Consider the following 23,677-nt stretch of genomic DNA (forward strand, 5'->3'; position numbering starts at 1 on the left):
CGATCGTTTGCCATTTGGTCCGTTCCTGCACAACCGCAAAGGCTTGATGGCCTGAGAGCCCAACATGGGAACAGACTTTATGAACCCATGTAATAGGGGGTCTGCCTCTGGACCACCTCTATCCCTTGGTTGGTGGAATTTTATCCTGGATGTTACAAGCCATGCGGAGAATGGCATTTGCTGGAACATCTTGTGGCATCCTTGTGACATATCCAAAAAGTGTAAGGTGCCACCTGCAGATAATGGCTCCATAGTCTGTAGACCCGAGCGACCATAAACATCTGCATTACAGATGCAGGCATTAGGTAGATATTAGATAGGACTAAAACAGTTGCTAGGAAGATAATGTAAGCTAAGTGCGGTAACGCAACCGATCCTGGAGAAGCCAGCGGGAGCCCCGGGGAGAGTTCTCTTTTTTTTGTTTTCTTGCTCTAAGGGGAAAGAAACCTCTATTTAAAGAGAAAAGGTTTTAAACATATCAATGGAAATTTTCATGACATAATTCAGAGACAAAAACAGGAACCCTTTATTTTTTACATGAAATGTTACCTTGTTGCCACAGTGCTAGGATTTAAATTCTTACTTATAATCAAATACCTAACAAGTTAGTATGTAATAAATTAGTCAAATAAAAAAGCAATGTTTCACAGCCCTGGACTTGCAAGCCCAGAGACTGTGTTAATGCATATTAGTTATAATTTGTCTGTGTGGGGGGGAAAGCCATGTGTATACACTTCTTGATAACTTTCAGCACCTGCTTTGAATTGAGAGATTGATGCAGGAGGTATGTAACCTCAGCTGGTTATGCTTGAACTCTAAAACATCCACCTGAATTTTCAGATAGGGAAGGCATTAGCTAACTGTGATTTTTTTTCCCCTATAAATGTAGCTGTTGAGCAAAGGGACACATCCATTTACTAAAAGCTAGCTATCAGAAACAGAAGTCGGTTATTTTATAACAGCACAGAGAAGCTCTCTTCAATGAACATGTGTTAAGGGAATAAACATTTTAAAGGAATACCTGATAAATCAGTTTAGAGACTGAGGAAAAACTAGTCTGGTGAAAAAATAGGTTACATTACATTATTTATCATTTGTTCAGTGTCAACACTGTGCTCATGCTGTGCAAGACAAATAAAAAGGCAGTTCTGTCCTGAGGGACTTGCATTCTAAGAGCCAGATCCTCCTGCAAATCCTTACATAGTTGCTTAGTTTTTTACACATTAAGTAGTCCTGTTCCTGTTAATGGAATGACTTGAGTCAGAAAGGAGGGGCAGAATAAGAGAAATCACACTGGAAGAGCCAGAGGAAAGTATCAATATAGTTTCCTTAATTTGCAGATTCCTAGGAAGGTTTTGGCAGACCTGGAAGCAAACAGAAGAGAAAATCAAAGAGGATCCTGGAGGATCAATCCCTACTGCCCTCAGAAAAGAATGTAGGGCTGACAAAGTTAGTGTATTATTATATCTAATACTGGATTATTCATTCACTTAATGTATTATATTGTAATCACAGGGTTCTCTTTCATTTTCTTCCTCCATGCTTTTTACTGTTGTGGCAGGATCTGTAACTAAAGTCATTTTTGATCATACAGAGAAAAAAAGGTGTAGGTCCTTTTAACACTTCCCTGTACATCAGTAATATACGTCTGTGAAAGGCTGGGCCAAGTGGTTCCATTTTGACTCTCCTGAGGTGTCTGAAATATTTCTGGTTCAAAACCAAGGCACAACTTTGTACTGCTGAAAGTGATCTCTTATGTGTATCTCCCTTATGCTCATGGTTGTAAAACTAATCTCAATCCTGCTTTTTGTGTTTACATTTAAAAATTATCAAAATAAGGAACTTTATTTGGAAAAATCAAATGTCAAATTAGAATTCCTCAATACATGCAGTTTTTAACAGCCTGATTTTCAGAGCTGTTCTTGGAGATCAGAAAGACAATCTGTCTAGGACCGGATTAACTGTATACTTTGGAGAACTCCATTTGCTGGATAACTGTGGAACAATCATCCCAGTTTTACTGCACATCTATTTGTGTTACAAGAATACTGATCTTAATCATAATGGACCCAACCGCATTCATTGGATCCAGTATCTACGTAACTGATTTGTTCCACCTGTTGTTTAATATACTCTTTTGTTAAGCTGTCTGAGGGTATTCAGAGAAAGTAAGGAATGTTTCTACTTTTTCAAATATGTCAGCATTCATAAGAGAAACATTCACTAATATTACTGGAATAGTTTAAAATATATTAGTGTTCTGGTCCTTGGGACAGACTACTTGGTGCTGCTGTAGTTGGTGTGAAGCACTATTTTCATTTTTAAGCATGTGTTTTCAGAAATTTGTAAAATGAATGAAAATTTTCTCAGGTCTCAGCATAAAAATCAACATTTTTTTCCTACTAAATTGAAAAATCCTGTTGAAGTATTTCCTTTAAAGTGCATGTGTCCTTCTCCCAAAGCAGTGTTTCACACTGTATGTAGTTTTGTTCTTAGTTTATAGAACAGTAGCAAAAGTGGGGGATTTTAGCATGCTGGGAAAACTGTTCCCACAGAGTGGTTATTAGTGGCTCGCAGTCAAGCTGGAAGGGCATATCAAGTGGGGTCCCGCAGAGCTCAGTTCTGAGTCTGGTTCTGTTCAATATCTTCATCAATGATTTAGATCAGTGTTTCCCAAACTTGGGACGCTGCTTGTTTAGGGAAAGCCCCTGGGAGGCTGGGCCAGTTTGTTTACCTACCGCGTCTGCAGGTCTGGCCGATCGCGGCCCCCACTGGCCACAGTTCGCTACTCCAGGCCAATGGGAGCTGCGGGAAGTAGCGTGGGCCGAGAGACATACTGGGGACTGGACTAGATGACCTTTCGAGGTCCCTTCCAGTCCTTTGATTCTATGATTCACACCATCTGCACTGTAAGAACCTTATCGCTACAGGACTTTGGAGAAATTATGGTTTTTGAGCTTAATAGTTTCTGTTTTAACACTTTTGACAATGTTGTAGCACCATCAGAAACTAGAAACTGCTTCTTGTTGAGGACCCTTTTCACTAGCCTGTAAGGACTATAACACAGCAGGTCCTTTGGGGACATACCATAGTATGAAGGGGTTATAACACACAGGGCTGGCTCCAGGCAGCAGCCCAGCAAGCAGGTGCTTGGGGCAGCCAACGGAGAGGGGCAGCACGTCTGGCTATTCAGCAGCGGGTCCCTCAATCCCTCTCGGAGCGAAGGACCAGCCGCCGAATTGCCGCCGAAGACTGAAGCGGCAGCGGTAGTGCCGCAGATCGCGATCGCGTTTTTTTTTTCTTTTTGCTGCTTGGGGCGGCAAAAACCCTGGAGTCGGCCCTGATAACACAGCAGATGTAAAATGTGTATAGGAGTAATATTCTTATGCAGTCTAGTTAAAAACACCTTCTTTCAGTCTTGGAAGAATGAGTCTTGAGTGACTGTAAACTCTTGTATTAGATTCTAAACTCTTCCCGTCAGGGACCATGTCTCCTCTGTATTGTGAGGCACCTAATATATTATTGGATACTGTAAAATGAAACAATTCAATTATAATAATGAGTTTTAAATGGGCTTATTTTATACAATAATTAGATCAAAGGAAACAAACTGGATAGAATCTACGAAAGCAAATCTCTCACACACAAAAAATCAACAGGGTGATCAACATCACAAAAAGGGCATGGCACTACTTATAGGCCCAAAGCTAATAGTATGGAATCCAATTTAAAAGGTGGGGATGGTAATCATATGATTATACAGTAACTCCTTGCTTAATGCAGTTATGTTCTTGAAAAATGCGACTTTAAGGAAAACAATGTTAAGCGAATCCAATTTCCCCATAAAAATTAATGTAAATGGGAGGGTTAGGTTCCAGGGAAATTGTTTTTGCCAGACAAAAGACATTATATACATATACAGTAAAAGTTTTAAACAATTTTAAACAAACAATTTAATGCAGGTATAAGTTTTAAACAATTTAATACTGTACTCAGAAATGATGATTGTTAAGCTTGGTTGAGGTGGTGGAGTCAGAGGTGGAAGAGGGTGGATCGTCCAGCTGCTCCTCTTGCTGTTCTTCCTTAACTGTCACAACTCGAAAAAACATATCTAGAGATGGTTGTTTTGGTTTCCTTTTTTCTTCTTGGTAAATTTCTTTATAGCAAGTCATTAGATGACCAACTCCCCTAATCACTTTGGAGCTGCGTTCCCTGTCAGGATCGTCATCACTAAGGATCTGCAAGCCAGCTTCAATCATTTGGAAAGCTTCAGAAAGACGTTTGGCAGTCAAATTTCGATGGGTTGGTTCTTCTTTTACTTCTTGGCCCTCGTCTTCCATTGCTCTCATCATGTCTAGTTGCATCAGATCTTCATTAGTTAGCTCTTCTCCGTGTGACTGCAGAAGTTGTGTAACATCGGCTTCTTCCACCTTATCAAAACCCGCTTTCTTGGCCAAGCCGAGAATATCTTTCTTCATAGCGGGAACAACATCTTTAAATCCTTTTACGTCATTGACACATTCAGGCCACAACTTCCCCCATACACCATTCATGCATGCCTGAGTAACTTCAGCCCAGGACTCACCGATGTTATTGATGCACTTGAGGATGTTGTAGTCACGCCAAAACTGCCGAATTGTAGGCTTGCCTTCTCCATCAGTGCCTCTGATGAGCTGGTCAAAAGTACGGCGTAAGTAATATGCCTTAAATGCAGCAATGGCTCCTTGGTCCATGGGCTGGATGAGTGATGTGGTGTTAGGTGGCAGAAAGACAACTTTGACGTTTTCGCACAGGTCGTCCAGATTGATTGGATGAGCTGGTACATCAGCAATAAGTAATAAAATCTTGAAATCAAGATTTTCGTTGGCACAGTATTCCTTCCATGCAGGGATGGCATAAAGAGTCAGCCATTCTGAAAAAATAGCTCCAGTTATCCATGCCTTCTTATTGGATCTCCAAATGACTGGAAGGTCTTCCTTTGAATATCCCTTGAGAGCTCGTGGTGTTTCGAATTGGTACACTGTCAGCGGTTTCATCTTCATGTCTCCGGCAGCATTACCACCTAGAAGCAAGGTTAGGCGGTCTTTAACTGCTTTAAATCCAGGCGCTGTCTTCTTGTCTCGGGAAATGTAAGTCCGTTCAGGCATCATCTTCCAGTAGAGACTTGTTTCATTGACATTGAAGACTTGCTTAGGTGAATAGCCTCCTTCCTCAATTATTTTCTTGAGATACTCGGGGAATTTTTTAGCTGCTGCGGTATCGGCACTAGCCACCTCACCGGACATCTTCATGTTGTGCAGGTGGAAGCGCCTCTTGAACCGATCAAACCATCCCCGACTTGCCATAAACATCTCTGTCTGTGATCCTTCACCTTGGTCTCTCTTTAATTTGTCATACAAACTTTTTGCTTTAGCTTGTATCATAGGCATACTTAGATGTATGTTCCGCTGGTTTTGGTCCTCTATCCACACTGAGAGAAGACGCTCCATGTTTTCCATCAAACTACTTCTTGATCGACTTATTTTAGTAGCACTAAGTGGTGTTACACACCGAGCACTAGCCCTGATCTTGTCGGCATTACTCCGAATTGTTCTCACAGTGGTCGGAGTAAGACCTAGAGTGATGCCAATGTCTACTGCACGCTCACCTGCATCAAAATGCCTTAAAACGTCTAATTTAGTACCCAAACTAATGGTTTTCCTGGTTTTCTTACTGCTAGTGGTACTACTACTACTAGGCACTCCACTATGACTTGCTCGGCGTTTTTGACTCATGATGCTGGGTGATACTGTACAGTACAATCACAACAAGCACTCCACCATTACATTTAAAACAGACTTGCACAGGGTCACTGGAACAATGTCCTCTGTCAGCTCCTTGAGCCCCTTCTGTTTCTTGCTCACGCACGTTAGCAACAGCTCCCCTTTCCCCAAATCTCCCTGCAGTCACTAATCAGAGGATACTCATGAACTTCTCCTAAAGCAACAGCGTTGATATCAGGTGGGATATTTCTCAAGAAATGCCTTGCTGCTAAATGATGAACTAGCACTCGGCTGAACCCTCAAGGGTTCACACGTTGTTGTTAATGTAGCCTCACACTTTACAAGCCAGCACAGATGGAGGGAGGAGCGAGGAGACACAACAGACTCACGGCAGTGGCTGCAAACACTTCCCTGCAGAAACTGAAGGTGATGATGAACTCATGCTATCCCGGCCTGCTGGAGCGCACCACTCCCTCCTCCGGACGGCGCATGCACTCGCTACTCTTCACTCCCTTCAGCCTGGAGTGGTTGGGGTCATGCAGCATCAATCAACTATTGAAAGGGAAAGAATTTGGAAAACCCATGTCATTCTCCATGGTAATCTGCTCCCCTAATGAAAGCCCTTTGGGTTTAGGCTAGGACTAGTTATGGAGTCAGTTTCACTTCCAGGTTCTTACTTTCACAGGAACCCTGCTGGAGGACCAAAGGCCTGTCTTCCAGGGTGCCCTGGAAAAACCAGCCCTGTTGTACCTCCCATAGTAACCATACACGAAACACCGTGGCACTACTGCAGGCAATGTAGTTGTGACTGTTCTAAGAGGAGAAAAATCCTTTGGCTTCTGCGTATCTCTCTTTACCCCATCTACCTTGTTATGTACCACCTGGCTCTTAGAAATCCCACAGAGAAATCAGAACAGCCTAAAACACAAAAATATGAGTCCTGCAGTAACTGTCATTAAGCCCATCAAGCTTGATTGTGCACAGTCCTCAGGAATGACTCAGAGTGTCACATGTGATGGCGCCTTTTGTGATATGAATGCCTGTTCCATAGCAACTGGACTAAAGCCACCCCTTGTTTCACATGGGCCACCAAACATGGTAATGCCAGCTATAACATGCTAAGACCTTTCAGGAACTGCCAGTCTGCACTAGATTTAAACTATTCTAGTCTATTTTAGACAGTTTCTTATACCGCACACATCACGGAAGTACCTGTGATCCGCAGAAGAAAAGCTCTGGTGTCCAGTTACCAATCTCCCAAATTCTAACTGTGTTGTAAAAAGAATTATATGTGATCACACTTACCCCAAATGCAAGGCTAACATGTACATTACATATTAGCAGCTTTAAAAACAAGAATTATCAAAAAATTCACAGACAGATTCTGCTCCTCTTATCTATCTATCACACTTATATGGTCCTGATTACTATAGCACTTAAATAGCACCTCACATTCTTCAATGTATTTATTCTCACATTTTTGATGCAGAGAAGTGCTATAATCTCTATTTTGCAGTCACACCAGCAGTTTGTGGCAGAGCAGGGAACTGGTCTTCCAAGTCCTAGGCGAACACCCTACCCATTGGATTATCCTGCCTCTCATTGAGTAGTACCTTGTTCCTTAAATAGCCTCAGTAATTTCAATGGACCTGCTCATTCAGCAAAATGTTTCTCAATCTGAGAAAGTGAACAGACCCTGAACTAAAGGCTGGGCTATAAATATACGTTATCAGCAGAAAAGTGATCATCGATAATGATAATTATCAGATCATTTCTAAAAAAGAAAAAAAACAGTTACTTTGTCTCCCCTAAGCTTTCCTTTCTCATTACAGTAACTCCTCACTTAACCTCATCCTGGTCATTATTACATTGCTGATCAGTTAGACAACATGCTCGTTTAAAGTTGCACAATCAATCCTCCCTTATAACGTTGTTTGGCAGCCGCCTTCTTTTTCCACTGCTTGCAGGAAGGGCAGCCCGTTGGAGCTAGCTGGTGGGGGCTAGGAACCAGGGTGCACCGGCAGCCCCCCTAAATTCCCTCTGCGCAGCCGCTCAGCAGGCTATCAATTGCTCGTCAGTTCAGCTGCCCCTCCCCCCACTGCCGTGTGCTGCTCCTGCCCTCTGCTCCCGGGAGCCTCCTGCTTGCGTGGGGGGGGGGGGGAAGAAGAGGGGAGCTAATGTCAGGGTCTCCCCCTCCTCCCGCTCCTGTACCTTAGCTCCACAGAGAGTGGGGGACAAGCAGACTCAGGAGGGAGGGAGCTTCCTGGCAGCAGCTGCTCTCTCAACTTGCTGATCTACTTAAAAAAGGCAATGTACTTAGAGTGGGGTCAGCATACTTAAAGGGGCAATGCACGTCTCTCTCTCTCTGACACACACATGGTGTGTGTGTGTGTGTGTCTCTCTCTCTCACACACACAAGTCAGTCCTTAGGCATACGCAGCTGCAGCTGCGTAGGGAAATGTGGGGCACCTCTGGGTCTTAGTGTCCACACTCCCACCTCTTCCTATTCCCTGATCTGACCCTTCCTGCAGGCTCCCACAGCTGGCTGTTGCGGCCTGGCGAGTCTTCCTCCAGAGGGAATCTAGTAACTTAGAAGTGAAAAAGCCATCCAACCTGCCAGACCTATTAGCACAGCGGTGGGCAAACTACGGCCCAGGGGCCGCATCTGGCTCTTCAGATGTTTTAATCAGGCCCTTGAGCTTCTGCCAGGGAGCGGGGTCCGGGGCTTGCCCTGCTCCGGCACTCCAGCCGGGAGCTTGCCCTGCTCCTTGCGTGCTGTGGCTCTGCGCAGCTCCAGGAAGAAGTGGCATGTCCCCACTCTGGCTCCTACGTGTAAGGGCAGCCAGGGGAGTCTGCATGCTACCCCAACCCTGAGCGCCACCCCCGCAGCTCCCACTGGAACCACGGCCAATGGGAGCTTCAGGGGTGGTGCCTGCTGATGGGGTAGCACGCCGAGCTGCCTGGCTGCGCCTCCACACAGGAGCTGGAGCGGGGACATGCCTCTGCTTCCAGGAGCTACTTGAGGTAAACACTGCCTGAATCCTGCACCCATGACCCCCTCCTCACCCCCAAACCCTGCCCCAGCCCTGATCCCTCTCCCGCCCTCCGAACTCCTTGGTCCCAGCCCGGAGCACTCTCCTGCACCTCCAACCCCTCATTCCCAGCCCCACCCCAAAGCCCGTACCCCCAGCTGGAGCCCTCACTCCCCCCCCACACTCCAACCCCCTGCTCCAGTCCAGAGCCCCCTCCCTCACCCTGAACTCCTCATTTCTGGCCCCACCCCAGAGCCTGCACCCCCGGCCAGAGCCTGCACCTCCTCCCGCACCCCAACCCCCAATTGCATGAGCATTCATGACCCACCATACAATTTCCATACCCAGATGTGGCCCTCGGGCCAAAAAGTTTGCCCACCCCTGTGTTAGCACAACATTGAAACTGTTAAAGAGCCATTTAAGTTAAAGAGCCGTTCAAATAATGAAGCCATTTAACAGGCATTTTCCAACCCCTAGGTATATACTGTCATTTTCTGAATTTACTGACAAAAACAGTTGTGCATTACTGTAATATTTACTCAGGACATGTTAGTCTACAGGACCTTCATTTAAAATTTGCTTTAAAAATATTTAATTTGAAGATTATAAAATCACATCTCTAAAAAATCCTTGCATACATTTTTAGATGCACAATCTGAGTATTCATCGTAGCCTTACATGCTTGGATCTTCAGACATAGTTTTTTAAATAAATCCTTCAAAAGACCACCCTTATCTAAAATACACATTTTAATTTTAATTACTATAGTACAAAAAAAACTTGCTTGCAAAGTCTTCCTGTCCTTTCTGTCCATCCCCTTCTCCCTTCACCCACCTGTTGAAGAGAGCCCTTAAAAGGACAGCACCCCTTTCCTTCCAGATATCTGGACTGGAATGAGTTTCCCTTTCTTTACCTCTGACTAGTTGATGAAGTAGTTTTAAGAGAACCCTCTAGCAAAATCAGTACCTTAGTAAGATATAAAATCCTTTGTTATGCCTAAAATCTTTGGAAACATATATTTTAAAGTTGGTGAAACTTCATAAACATTTCTATTTATTGTTATGGAGATCACACAAAGTAAATTAGTGTTCCCTTTTTCTAAAAGCAATGAATTATGAACACACTAAACCTCTGTGACTGATTAATGTAAAATAATGTCTTTGTTTCAGTGAGTTAAATATGTAGTAATCTGGAATGATTACTTTATGAAGGCTTAAGAGTATATTTAAAATATAAAATCACCTTAGAAATACCAATTAAGAAAATGTAAAACAGGGAAGAACTGCATCATGTATTCCATAATATTTAATATTGTATTCAGCCAGGGATGGTAATCATATGATTATACAGTAACTCCTTGCTTAATGTTGTAGTTATGTTCTTAAAAATGCAACTTTAAGCAAAACAATGTTAAGCGAATCCAATTTCCCCATAAAAATTAGTGTAAATTGGGGGGTTAGGTTCCAGAAAAAAGAATTCGCCAGACAAAAGACATTATATACATGTACAGTATAAGTTTTAAACAATTTCAAACAAACAATTTAATATTTTACTCAGCAATGATGATTGTTAAGCTTGGTTGAGGTGGTGGAGTCAGAGGTGGAAGAGGGTGGATCGTCCAGCTGCTCCTCTTGCTGTTCTTCCTTAACTGTCACAACTTGAAAAAACATATCTAGAGATGGTTGTTTTGGTTTCCTTTTTTCTTCTTGGTAAATTTCTTTATAGCAAGTCATTAGATGACCAACTCCCCTAATCACTTTGGAGCTGCGTTCCCTGTCAGGATCGTTATCACTAAGGATCTGCAAGCCAGCTTCAATCATTTGGAAAGCTTCAGAAAGACGTTTGGTAGTCAAATTTCGATGGGTTGGTGGTTCTTTTACTGCTTGGCCCTCGTCTTCCATTGCTCTCATCATGTCTAGTTGCATCAGATCTTCATTGGTTAGCTCTTCTCCATGTGACTGCAGAAGTTGTGTAACGTCAGCTTCTTCCACCTCATCAAAACCTGCTTTCTTGGCCAAGCTGAGAATATCTTTCTTCATAGCGGGAACAACATCTTTTAATCCTTTTACGTCATTGACACATTCAGGCCACAACTTCCCCCACACACCATTCATGCATGCCTGAGTAACTTCAGCCCAGGACTCACCGATGTTATTGATGCACTTGAGGATGTTGTAGTCACGCCAAAACTGCCGAATTGTAGGCTTGCCTTCTCCATCAGTGCCTCTGATGAGCTGGTCGAAAGTACGGCGTAAGTAATACGCCTTAAATGCAGCAATGGCTCCTTGGTCCATGGGCTGGATGAGTGATGTGGTGTTAGGTGGCAGAAAGACAACTTTGACGTTTTTGCACAGGTTGTCCAGGTTGATTGGATGAGCTGGTGCATTATCAATAAGTAATAAAATCTTGAAATCAAGATTTTCGTTGGCACAGTATTCCTTCCATGCAGGGACAGCATAGAAAGTCAGCCATTCTGAAAAAATAGCTCCAGTTATCCATGCCTTCTTATTGGATCTCCAAATGACTGGAAGGTCTTCCTTTGAATATCCCTTGAGAGCTCGTGGTGTTTTGAATTGGTACACTGTCAGCGGTTTCATTTTCATGTCTCCGGCAGCATTACCACCTAGAAGCAAGGTTAGGCGGTCTTTAGCTGCTTTAAATCCAGGCGCTGTCTTCTCCTCTCGGGAAATGTAAGTCCGTTCAGGCATCCTCTTCCAATAGAGGCTCGTTTCATTGACATTGAAGACTTGCTTAGGTGAATAGCCACCTTCCTCAATTATTTTCTTGAGATACTCGGGGAATTTTTTAGCTGCTGCGGTATCGGCACTAGCCACCTCACCGAACATCTTCATGTTGTGCAGGTGGAAGCGCCTCTTGAACCGATCAAACCATCCCCGACTTGCCATAAACATCTCTGTCTGTGATCCTTCACCTTGGTCTCTCTTTAATTTGTCATACAAACTTTTTGCCTTAGCTTGTATCACAGGCAAACTTAGAGGTATGTTCCGCTGGTTTTGGTCCTCTATCCACACTGAGAGAAGACGCTCCATGTTTTCCATCAAACTACTTCTTGATCGACTTATTTTAGTAGCACTAAGCGGTGTTACACACCGAGCACTAGCCCTGATCTTGTCGGCATTACTTCGAATTGTTCTCACAGTGGTCGGAGTAAGACCTAGAGTGATGCCAATGTCTACCGCACGCTCACCTGCATCAAAATGCCTTAAAACATCTAATTTAGTATCCAAACTAATGGTTTTCCTGGTTTTCTTACTGCTAGTGGTACTGCTACTACTAAGCACTCCACTATGACTTGCTTGGCGTTTTTGACTCATGATGCTGGGTGATACTGTACAGTACAATCACAACAAGCAATCCACCATTATATTTAAAACAGACTTGCACAGGGTCACTGGAACAATGTCCTCTGTCAGCTCCTTGAGCCCCTTCTGTTTCTTGCTCATGCACGTTAGCAGCAGCTCCCCTTTCCCCAAATCTCCGTTCAGTCACTAATCAGAGGGTTGTCCGCAGATCTGCTCATGAACTTCTCCTAAAGCAGCATGTTGATATCAGGTGGGATATTTCTCAGGGAATGCCTTACTGCTAAATGACGAACTAGCACTTGGCTGAACCCTCAAGGGTTCACACGTTGTTGTTAATGTAGCCTCACACTCTACAAGGCAGCACAGACGGAGGGAGGAAACACAACAGACTCACGGCAGTGGCTGCAAACACTTCCCTGCAGAAACTGAAGGTGATGATGAACCCGTGCTATCCCGGCCTGCTGGAGTGCACCACTCCCTCCTCCGGATGGTGCATGCACTTGCTAATCTTCACTCCCTTCAGCCTGGAGTGGTTGGGGTCATGCAGCATCAATCAACTATTGAAAGGGAAAGAATTTGGAAAACCCATGTCATTCTCCATGGTAATCTGCTCCCCTACTGAAAGCCCTTTGGCTTTAGGCTAGGACTAGTTATGGAGTCAGTTTCACTTCCAGGTTCTTACTTTCACAGGAACCCTGCTGGAGGACCAAAGGCCTGTCTTCCAGGGTGCCCTGGAAAAAACAGACCTGCTGTACCTCCCATAGTAACCATGCACGAAACACCGGGGCAGCACTGCAGCCAAAGTAGCTGTGACTGTTATGAGAGGAGAAAAATGTTTGCTGCAGGGCTGCGCCCCTTTCTGCTGTTTGCAGGCTGGGGCAGAGACATTCAGCTGGCATTGAAGTGAATAGCAAAGCTCCCATGGATTTCACACACTTTCATGGGGGTAGGGCCAGGTTCTCCCCCTTGCTAAAGTGAAGCAGGCACTGGAACGCTATTAACTTGCTTTAGGTGGGCTGCTGCCCCCTGTGTTCCTACCCCCCTCCAGCAAAGGGGGGAGTGGATGGAACGTTGTGTTGGCAGACGCACGACAGTAAGGCGGGGCTGCCACTGTGCAGCCCTGCAGCTGCTTTGCAGGTGGCTGGTAGCCTCAGGCGGAGCCTCCGCAAGTGCTCCGCGTAGCGCCCTATTCCCAAGCAGTTCCATCATGATTAAAGGGAAACCACCCAGGGCCCATCCCTTTGGGATTTAGCATGATGAGATGATGACCAAGGTACCAAGAACTGTTATTTGATGGCAAAAATCCTTTGGATTCTGCATGTCTCTCATTACCCCATCTACCTTGTTATGTACTGCCTGGCTCTTAGAAATCCCACAGAGAAATCAGAACAGCCTAAAACACAAAAATATGAGTCCTGCAGTAACTGTCACTAATCCCATCAAGCTTGCACAGCCCTCAGGAATGACTCAGTGTCACATGTGATGGCGCCTTGTGTGATATGAAGGCCTGTTCCATAGCAACTGGACTAAAGCCACCCCTTGTTTCACACGGGCCACCAAACATGGTAACGCCAGCTATAACATGCTAAGACCTTTCAGGCACTGCCAGTCCGCACTAGATTTGAACTATTCTAGTCTATTCTAGACAGTTTCTTATACCGCACACATCATGGAAGTACCTGTGATCCGCAGAAGAAAAGCTCTGGTGTCCAGTTACCAATCTCCCAAATTCTAACTGTGTTGTAAAAAGAATTATATGTGATCATACTTACCCCAAATGCAAGGCTAACATGTACATTACATATTAGCAGCTTTAAAAACAAGAATTATCAAAAAATTCACAGACAGATTCTGCTCCTCTTATCTATCTATCACACTTATATGGTCCTGATTACCATAGCACTTAAATAGCACCTCACATTCTTCAATGTATTTATTCTCACATTTTTGATGCAGAAAAGTGCTATAATCTCTATTTTGCAGTCACACCGGCAGTTTGTGGCAGAGCAGGGAACAGGTTTCCAAGTCCTAGGCGAACACCCTACCCATTGGATTATCCTGCCTCTCATTGAGTAGTACCTTGTTCCTTAAGTAGAATCAGTAATGTCAATGGACCTGCTCATTCAGCAAAATGTTTCTCAATCTGAGAAGGTGAACAGACCCTGAACTAAAGGCTGGGCTATAAATATACGTTGTTGTCAGCAGAAAAGTGATCATCGATAATGATAATTATCAGATCATTTCTAAAAAAGAAAAAAAAAGTTACTTTGTCTCCCCTATGCTTTCCTTTCTCATTACAGTAACTCCTCACTTAACCTCATCCTGGTCATTATTACACTGCTGATCAGTTAGACAACATGCTCGTTTAAAGTTGCACAATCAATCCTCCCTTATAACGTTGTTTGGCAGCCATCTTCTTTTTCCACTGCTTGCAGGAAGGGCAGCCCGTTGGAGCTGGGGGGGGGCAGTGGCTTGGAACCAGGGTGCACCAGCAGCCCCCCTATCAGCTCCCCTAAGTTCCCTCTGCGCAGCCGCTCAGCAGGCTATCAATTGCTCGGCAGTTCAGCTGCCCCTTCCCCCCCCCACTGCCATGTGCTCCTCCTGCCCTCTGCCTTGGAGCTATTCCGGGGAGCCTCCCGCTTGCTTGGGGGGAAGAAGAGGGATGCTAATGTCAGGGTCTCCCCCTCCTCCTGCTCCTGTACCTTAGCTCCACAGAGAGAGGGGCTCAGGGCTCACCACACAACAGGGCTCAGGACGGAGGGAGCTTCCTGGCTGCAGCTGCTGTCTCTGCTTGCTGATCTAATTAATAAGGCAGAGTACTGAGAGTGGGGTCAGCGTACTTAAAGAGGAAATGCCCGTGTGTGTGTGTGTGTGTGTCTCTCTCTCTCTCTCAGGCACACACAGGGTTGCCCTTAGACAGACGCAGCTGCATAGGGCATCCAAAAATTTGGGGCACCCCTGGGTCTTAGTGTCCACCCTTCCACCTCTTCCTATGCCTGTTCTGACCCTTCCTGCAGGCTCCCACAGCTTCGTCTCTGCACAGGAGCCAGAGATGGGACGTGCCGCTGCTTCCGGCAGCTGCTTGAGGTAAGCGCTGCCTGAAGCCTGCACCCATGACCCCCTCCTCACCCCCAACTCCCTGCCCCAGCCCTGATCCCCCTCCCGCCCTCCGAACTCCTTAGTCCCAGCCCGGAGCACCCTCCTGCACCCCCAATTCCTTATTCCCAGCCCCACCCTAGAGCCAATACCCCCAGCTGGAGCCCTCACCCCCCCACACACTCCAACCCCCTGCTCCAGCCCAGAGCCCCCTCCCTCACCCTGAACTCCCCATTTCTGGTCCCACCCCAGAGCCCGCACGTCCTCCCGCACCCCAACCCCCAATTGCATGAGCATTCATGACCCACCATACAATTTCCATACCCAGATGTGGCCCTCAGGTCAAAAAGTTTGCCCTCCCCTGTGTTAGCACAACATTGAAACTGTTAAAGAGCCATTTAAATTAAAGAGCCATTCAAGTAGTGAAGCCATTTAACAGGCATTTGCCAACCCCTAGGTATATACCAGGGGTAAAGCAACCTAGGCGGCACACCAAGCTGATTTTCAGTGGCACTCACACTGCCCGGGTCCTGGCCACTGGTCTGGGGGGGCTCTGCATTTTAATTTTAAATGAAGTTTCTTAAACATTTTAAAAACCTTATTTACTTTACATACAACAATAGTTTAATTATATATTATAGACTTATAGAAAGAGACCTTATAAAAATGTTGAAATGTATTACTGGCATGTGAAACCTTAAATTAGACTGAATAAATGAAGACTTGGCACACCACTTCTGAAAGGTTGCTGACCCTGATAATGTGTTACCTATAGAACAGATGTTTTTTAGCATGAGCTTTGTGGGTGAATACTTCTTTCGGATGCAAGCATTCACCCACGAAAGCTCATGCTGCAAAACATCTGTTAGTCTATAAGGTGCCACAGGATTCTTTGCTGCTTCTACAGAACCAGACTAACACGGCTACCCCTCTGATACCTGGTATATACTGTCAGTTTCTGAATTTACTGACAAAAACAGTTGTGCATTACTGTAATATTTACTCAGAACATGTTAGTCTACAGGACCTTAGTTTAAAATTTGCTTTAAAAATATTTCATTAGAAGATTATAAAATCACATCTCTAAAAAATCCTTGTGCATCTAAAAATCTATGCAATTTGAGTATTCATCTTTAGCCTTAAATGCTTGGATCTTCAGACATAGTTTTTTAAATAAATCCTTCAAAAGACCACCCTTATCTAAAATACACATTTTAATTTTAATTACTATAGTACAAAAAACTTGCTTGCAAAGACTTCCTGTCCTTTCTGTCCATCCCTTTCTCCCTTCACCCCCCTGTTGAAGAGAGCCCTTAAAGGGACAACACCCCTTTGCTTCCAGTTATCTGGACTGGAATGAGTTTCCCTTTCTTTACTTCTGACTATTTGATGAAGTAGTTTTAAGAGAACCCTCTAGCAAAATCAGTACCTTAGTAAGATATAAAAAGAGTACATTTAAAATATAATATCCCTTAGAAATACTGATTAAGAAAATGTAAAACAGAGAAGAGCTGCATCATGCATTCCATAATATTTAATGTTGTATTCAGCAGGACAGATGACTTGCTCTTATTGCAAATTTTTGCAAATAAATCTCTGACAAACTTCAGAGTATATCAAAATACCTGTGACTGACATTTTTTATTCCCAAGTTTAGTGCTTTTAATTAGGTATCTTCTGTATGCACTGGTGCCACACATTCTGCATGAGGGAGAGGGTATGGGGGTCTCTGCGGGGAACTGTGATTCTCCGCCACCGTGAGGTGGGCCAGGTGGTTTGGTATCCTTGCTGCCTCGTCCCTCCCCTCCGCCCACCCCAGGCTGCGAGCCCTGGATGCTGTCGTCGGGCATAGGGGCACCAGTTTAATAATAGTGCTTACACACACACACGGTGTGTGTCTGTGTCTCTCTCTGCCATGCTGTGTCTCCTCCCTCTATTCCTGATGCCTTGTAGAGTGTAAGGCTACATTAACAACGTGTTAACCCTTGAGGGCTCATCCAAGTGCTAGTTCATCATTTAGCAGTAAGACATCCCCTGGGAAATATCCCACCCTCTGACTTCACCACCTCAACCAAGCTTCACAATCATCATTGCTTTGTACAGTATTAAATTGTTTGTTTAAAACTTCCATTGTGTATATGTCTCTCTCTCTATATATATACCGGTATATATGTAGTCTTTTGTCTGGCAAAAAAATTTCCCTGGAACCTAATCACTCCCTATTTACATTACTTTGCTTAACATTGTTTCGCTTAAAGTAGCATTTTTCAGGAACATAACTACAATATTAAGCAAGAACTTACTGTATGTGGTTTTGTGCCTTTTAACTGCTAACCAGCTAATAGAAACCATCTGTGATGTGTACAACTTGATAACTATAGCAATAAATAGTATGAGGAGCTCTGCATTGAAATACAGAGTACTTTCAAATTTTATAACAGAGATGGGAGGTCCTTGAACAGACAAGACTATTGATTTTTGTCCATGTTAGTAACGTTAGTGTGAGAAATGTTTCATGATAATATTATAATTATTGTTCCACTGTCACTAACCATAGCTATCTAAAGAGTGCTGCTTGTTTGCCCATGGCTATCCCCAGATTCCAATGCCTTATAATTACAATTGTCAGACATCTGGATCCAGCTGCCACCTGAAATAATTATAGTAAAGATGGGTGAACAAATATCCCCATATAATTTGTCTTTTACAAACTATAATGTAGATCAAACTCCACCATTAAACAGAACCTATGACCACACTGCTTCACAGGCGGAGGCATGCTGTGTGTACTGGATGAAGAGTACCAGTTAACCTCCACCACAGCCCCAGCATATGCAATTGTATGTGATGAGGGTAGCTACCTGATGCCCTTCAGCCCAGGACCCTGCCAAGCCACCTCAACCTCAAGTCAGGAGGTTCACCAGATACAGTGAAACATGGAACCAGGTGAAAATAAATCTGATTCCATACTTGTTTACAATTTCTGAAAACAACTTGCAAAGGTAAGTAAGCAAAGGTCCATAGAGTTTGCTTGCTGGGAACTGTAAAATGTTGAAAATGAAAAATGATGATCTGGAAGAGGAATTGAGCAAATAGGTGGCAGCATTTGCAGAGGACTCTGGGAAAGTTCAGAGGGACCTAGCCAAGCTAGGTGAATGGACAACATGATAGCAGATGCAATTAATGTTGGCAAAAGCAAGTCATTCACAGTGAAAAGGATTATTTGAACTACTCGCACATACCTTACTGGCTTCTTAATTAACTGTAACAATTCAGAAAAAGACCTGAGCATCACTGTGAACAGAGCAATGGAGACCTCTAGTCAATGTGCAGCAGCAATCAAAAACACAAATGTCATGTTAGGATGCAAATAGTTGGAGAATAATACTGAAAATATTATAATGCCATTATCTGAATTAGTGGTACACTCCAACCTGAATCACATGTTCATTTTCCTGGTCACCATATCTCTAAAAGGAGATAGCAGAAATACAGGAGAGTCATAGATAAAGATGAGAATAGACAGAGGAAAACATTCCTTCATCAAACACTTAGAAATATCATTAAACCAATATCACATTACTGAGTCCTGTCTTTAAATACACGTATTCTTAATTGTTCCAAGCCAAGAGACCAGATCTAAAGACAGTATATCAGTCTCATTTTACATATAATAGGAATATGAGCATCAAGGAGAGGCAGATATATTCTCTTATTAAAAAAAACTTCACCATGTTTTCATATTTTAACACTGTTTGCTCTAAGTTTTGTAATGCACTTAGTACCTGGGATAGGTGCAGGGAGGAAATTTAAATATATTTTAATTTTTAGAATTACCCTTTAAAATAAATTATTACTTATTCTGCCTATATTTTTAAAGGAAAGACATTCTGCAGCCTGATTTGAACTTTATTTTTTTTAAATCAATCGTTTAAATCAATCACCCTAATTTTAAAGCATTACATTTTATTGTGAAAGTGTATTTGCAGGGGGATTGAGGGTGGAGTTTAATAACAAGGCATTGTAATGTTCATTGTACCCAACCGACCGCTCCACCATTAACACACCCCAGGGAACTAAGCATGTTGCTTTCAGCACATGGAGACGGGATTGTAGCTCTGCTCCAGGCAGAAGGAATGTCTGAAAAGGGTTTGACACCACTCCACGATGCAGGGCGGCAATTATACCAAGGTAGGACTCCCTGCAAGGTCCTTTAATTGTACAATCCAACCACCGCTCCCTTTTCATCCCCTGCAGAATATATATACACCCCGACACACACAGAGAGTTCCGCAATGCAATCAGCCGAGCCGGTCGGTGGCAATCACACCCGTGCAGTCTCCTCCAGCTGGAGCTGGTGCTCAACTAGAGCATCCTAAGAGGCAGCACCGCCCAGCCGGCTGCGTGCAGCTCAGAGCGCTGCAAGACCCCTGCTGCGCCGCGCGGCAGCCGGGCACGGCTTCTCCCGGGGTGCGGCAAGGGCAGATGCTCAGCCAGGCAGAGCGCGCGGGGATGGACCGCACCAGTGCCTGTGTGTCTCTGCGGGAGGCTGGCGGAGATGCATCCCTGACCGGGAGGGGGAGCAAGGCAGCGTGCCCGCGGCACTGGGCGGGGGGTCGCGGGCTTACCCTTCTGCAGTGTCACCGGGGGTGCAGCCAGCCGCCCGGCCGTCAGTCCGTCTGCCCGAGCCACGGAGCCAGCCCTCCCCAAAACAGCGCTGTCAACAGGCAGGTCACTCCCCAGCTAGGCGGCTGCGCAACCTCAATCCCAGCGCCGAGTGCTGAGCACGCTGGGACTCGTAGTTCGGGAACGGAGAGGGTGCTCCGAGAAGCCCAGGGGGTGCGAATACTAGCGGTCTAGCCCCCCTCCCTGCTCCTTCGAGCCCCAGGCAGCAGCATCCTCCCTCCACCACCACAGGACCGGGACCATCTCCACCCCCCCCCATGTGTATCCTTCTCCCTCCACCACCGCAGGACCGGGACCATCTCCACCCCCCATGTGTATCCTTCTCCCTCCACCACCGCAGGACCCTGGTCCTTCCCCACCACCCCTATGTGTATCCTCCTCTCTCCACCACAGCAGGACCACGGTCCTTCCCCACCACCCCCATGTGTATCCTCCACCACCACGGGACCCGGGTCCTTCCTCACCACCCCTATGTGTATCCTCCTCCTTCCACCACCACCGGACCAATGTCTCTCCCCACTACCCCCATGTGTATCCACTCTCTCCATCACCACAGGACCAGGCACCATCCCCACCACCCTATGCTGCACCCCACCCCCCTCCTTCCCCAGATCAGGGGATCCGTCTCTCTTCCTCCTCTCCACTGTCCCCACACAGTATTTTCCTCTTCTTTCCACAGCCAGGCTAGTCTTCTAGGTCCAATCTTCTATTATCCTCCCTGCGGAATCCCCTTCTCTGACAAGATTTCAGACTAGGATTGCTATTGAATATAGTCTGGATTGGATGGTCACACTTGCATGTGCATATTGCCCCTGCGTGGAACGTGGAAGCTGTAATTGCAAATGCCCAGTTATACACCTGGTTGTGCCATCAGTGTATTTGCAAACGCACAGTCGTGGCACTGTGCACAGAAATTCTGGGTGCATATTTTCCCACATGCAGTTAACAGCTGGCTTGACAAACACACATTTTATCAGAATTAAAATATCCTCCTACCCAGCTTCAAGGACAATCTTGGCTCACTAAATACCTGGCTAAACAAAAAAAAGTCTTGCTTGCTTCTGAGAGCTGCCAAAGCCTGGGGTGATGGACTGCCACTGAGAATGAATTCCAGAGGTGTGGATGAGCCACAGAGAAAGCTCAGCCTTTGCTCCTCCAGAGGTGAGTTTTAAAACCTGACTGCAAAATTGGTTTAGTAGGCTGTAACCAGAAATGCGAGTGGAAGCAAAGCAATCTCAGAATGACTGGTTCCCATCCATTTAAGACTTTGTAGAGCATAAGGAACACCTTGAAATCAAATATTTTGGGTTTACCCTCCAAAGGGATGTGTGCACTTGAGTTCTTTAGTTGAGCCTTCCTATGCAGAGCTGATCTCAGCATCTGTGTGTAGCTGCAGCTGGGTGTGTTCCTACCGGTATATGTGCTGGGGGAGGCTTGAGAGCCTGTCACAGCAGTACAGTATTAAAGAGAGCCCAGGCAGGCTCAGTGGTACCCCAGTTCCAGGTGGCACCCTGGGGGGTACCTGTCATTGCATACTACATGGAAGCCTAGTGTAATTTCAGTGTAAGTCATAAAGTATAAAAAAGCTGAAAATGACTGAGAACTTAAAAACTGAACAGTAACTTACCATGAATCCCAGTGATGATTGAACCTGGTGGTATTTTAAACAAAAAAGAGCTCTCAGCCCCACTTGTAGCTGTTTCCATTGTTCCACAATGAGTCAGACACTCTAGGTTTCAGAGTGAAACACGGAATAACAATCCTGGAATCGTATTATATAGATCTCTTATTTTAATATTAAATATTACATTTAATAGTTTATATTATACTGTTTTGACAGTGTTTACAAAAGTCTCAATATTATTGAAACAAAATATTTTGGTGTTTCCAAATTGATTATTTATTTCAGAATTTCTATTCTATGTTGACTTTTTGTTTTGATTAAATGGAAAAACAAATTTCAAGATGTTATAATTTCCCATGGGGACAAAATTCTGTTCTCTGAGCACAGACACTAGCACTTGCATTCATGAAAAAGTAACATAGCCCTGGGGTCTTCATATTGATAGCTTTGCGGACCAGAGGGCTTTGTTGTCATCTCAATGGCTGTCTATGCACATTGAACAAGAGGGGTGATAGAATGAAACCCTGCAAGAACATATTTGTTTAGTACCTTTTGGGAACTTTCAGAGAAAAAAAGAATGTACCAATTTGAAGGTTGCTCCATTCATTCTCACAACCAAACTAATTAAATCTCATTATCAAACTCAGCTCTTACAGTAAGTAAAATCAGAACAAACACTTTGCCAGTGCCCATTGCTAGAACATTGAACAAACCATAGACAACAAAGCTAAAACAGACTGGTACACAGGATACCTGTGGAATCAACTTCCCTGGTATTTATGTGTAATAAGGCGTGTATGCATTTACTTAAATAATATAATACAGTGTATTATTAATTACAGTGTAATGTTATGAATGTCCTAATGATGGTGGGATACTGGAAAGTGTCGTCACACAACCCATCCTTTCATCACTCATAAATATCAACGGTTATCAGAAGAATCAGCCATTGTGTACTTTCTATTTACAATGAACATAAAATTATAAAATAATCTGCTTTTAGTAAATAAATATAGATCCTACATAGTAATAAAACCATTTTGGAAGATCTTTGGTTAATGGCTAACTCTTATGAAGGCAGTTTTATTAATGGCTAGAACAAAGGACTAGGAACAAGAGATCTCTGGGTTTTAATGAGACAAAGCCACTCGGTACTGAGCTCTGTTTGCTGAGCAGCTCGGTATTGGACAGTGGGTGTTGATCAGACGCCATTTGAGTGCTGAGCACTAGGTGGGGAGCCAGTAGGGGCAGAGAAGTTTGGGCCACTGGATCAATCATTAAGATGTCCATGTGCTTCATGACAATCTGGCTGGAAAGCTGGATGAAAAAGCCGGACCTGACTTCACCTCACTGAAAAGCAAATGTTGGATCTGAGCTTAATTTTCCTGTGGGAATAAAAAATGCAACTTTGAAATGTAACAGCTTTAGCTTCACTCCATACACGGTCAAAGGCTTCAGGCACAAGTGGCAGGACCTTTGGTAGGAAGAAAAGAGAAAACTCACTCATGACAGTGACAGAAGTGGGCTACCTTGGGTGCTTCAGTCACTCTGGTTTGGAAAATACTAGTATACACAATAACACAGTGTACAGAGACAGCCACCTCCTTGAAACTCCACATTCCCAAGCTTCAGATGAAATGAGTCTCAGATCCATACCAAACCACTCCAACATTTCCCATAAGAAATGGGCCAAAACCAGAGCCATGTATCCAACATCTCTCCTTTCTCCCCATCTTGAGCAGCTTGGATAAAATTGGAAGAAGATCTGAGCACCCTTAGTTTTGATTATCTGTGTACAGTACTAAAGTCAGTGGGGAAAAGCAAATTCAAATTCCTTTGAAGTGAACCACTCTATAAACAGTACTTCAGATCTAAGATGATGTTTGTCAGTGAATTTTGGATTAGGTTTGAGTTGATGCTGGATTGCAAGCATGTGCTGGCTAGGGTCATAGTTGGGGCCAGTTTAGGTGTATGGTTGGGTCCAATTAGTGGGCTTTTGTTAGCCATAGGGTTGCGGCTGGATATTTTCACTATGGATAAGGTTTTCACCGGGATTAGTCTTGGGGCTGGAGGGGCAGGGTGGAGAGAATTGTGAATATGCAGAGGTTAAGGACCTGGCTATAGGTTGGGAGCAAACTGGACACAGAACTCCAA

General features: G+C 44.4%; 2 protein-coding genes across 4 annotated transcripts in view; both read right to left on the minus strand.

Moving 5' to 3' along the window:
* Positions 1-8,041, minus strand: part of LOC120373266 (tropomodulin-2) — a 54,936-nt gene extending 46,895 nt beyond the window's left edge. The window contains exons 1-3 of one of the 3 annotated variants that reach the window (XM_039491470.1): positions 7,974-8,001; positions 6,975-7,030; positions 6,152-6,314 (exon numbers count right to left, since the gene is read on the minus strand). Coding sequence is in view for 2 of the 3 variants with exons in the window: in XM_039491468.1 (XP_039347402.1) it covers positions 3,993-5,774 (1,782 nt within the window). In the remaining variant the exon portion in view is untranslated. Of the gene's footprint in view, positions 1-3,972; positions 6,315-6,974; positions 7,031-7,973 lie in introns of those variants that run through there. The other 2 variants (XM_039491468.1, XM_039491469.1) reach the window with 2 other exon arrangements.
* Positions 7,476-19,931, minus strand: LOC120373395 (tigger transposable element-derived protein 1-like). Its single transcript, XM_039491792.1, has 3 exons — positions 19,842-19,931; positions 10,430-12,674; positions 7,476-7,536 (listed from the first exon to the last, which is right to left on the minus strand). Exons 2-3 carry the CDS (start codon positions 12,127-12,129, stop codon positions 7,476-7,478), a joined length of 1,761 nt encoding a protein of 586 aa, XP_039347726.1. The 5' UTR covers positions 12,130-12,674; positions 19,842-19,931.
* Positions 19,932-23,677: the final 3,746 nt, after the last annotated feature.

Source organism: Mauremys reevesii, linkage group 10, assembly GCF_016161935.1.
Source record: "Mauremys reevesii isolate NIE-2019 linkage group 10, ASM1616193v1, whole genome shotgun sequence".
NCBI lineage: Eukaryota > Metazoa > Chordata > Testudines > Geoemydidae > Mauremys > Mauremys reevesii.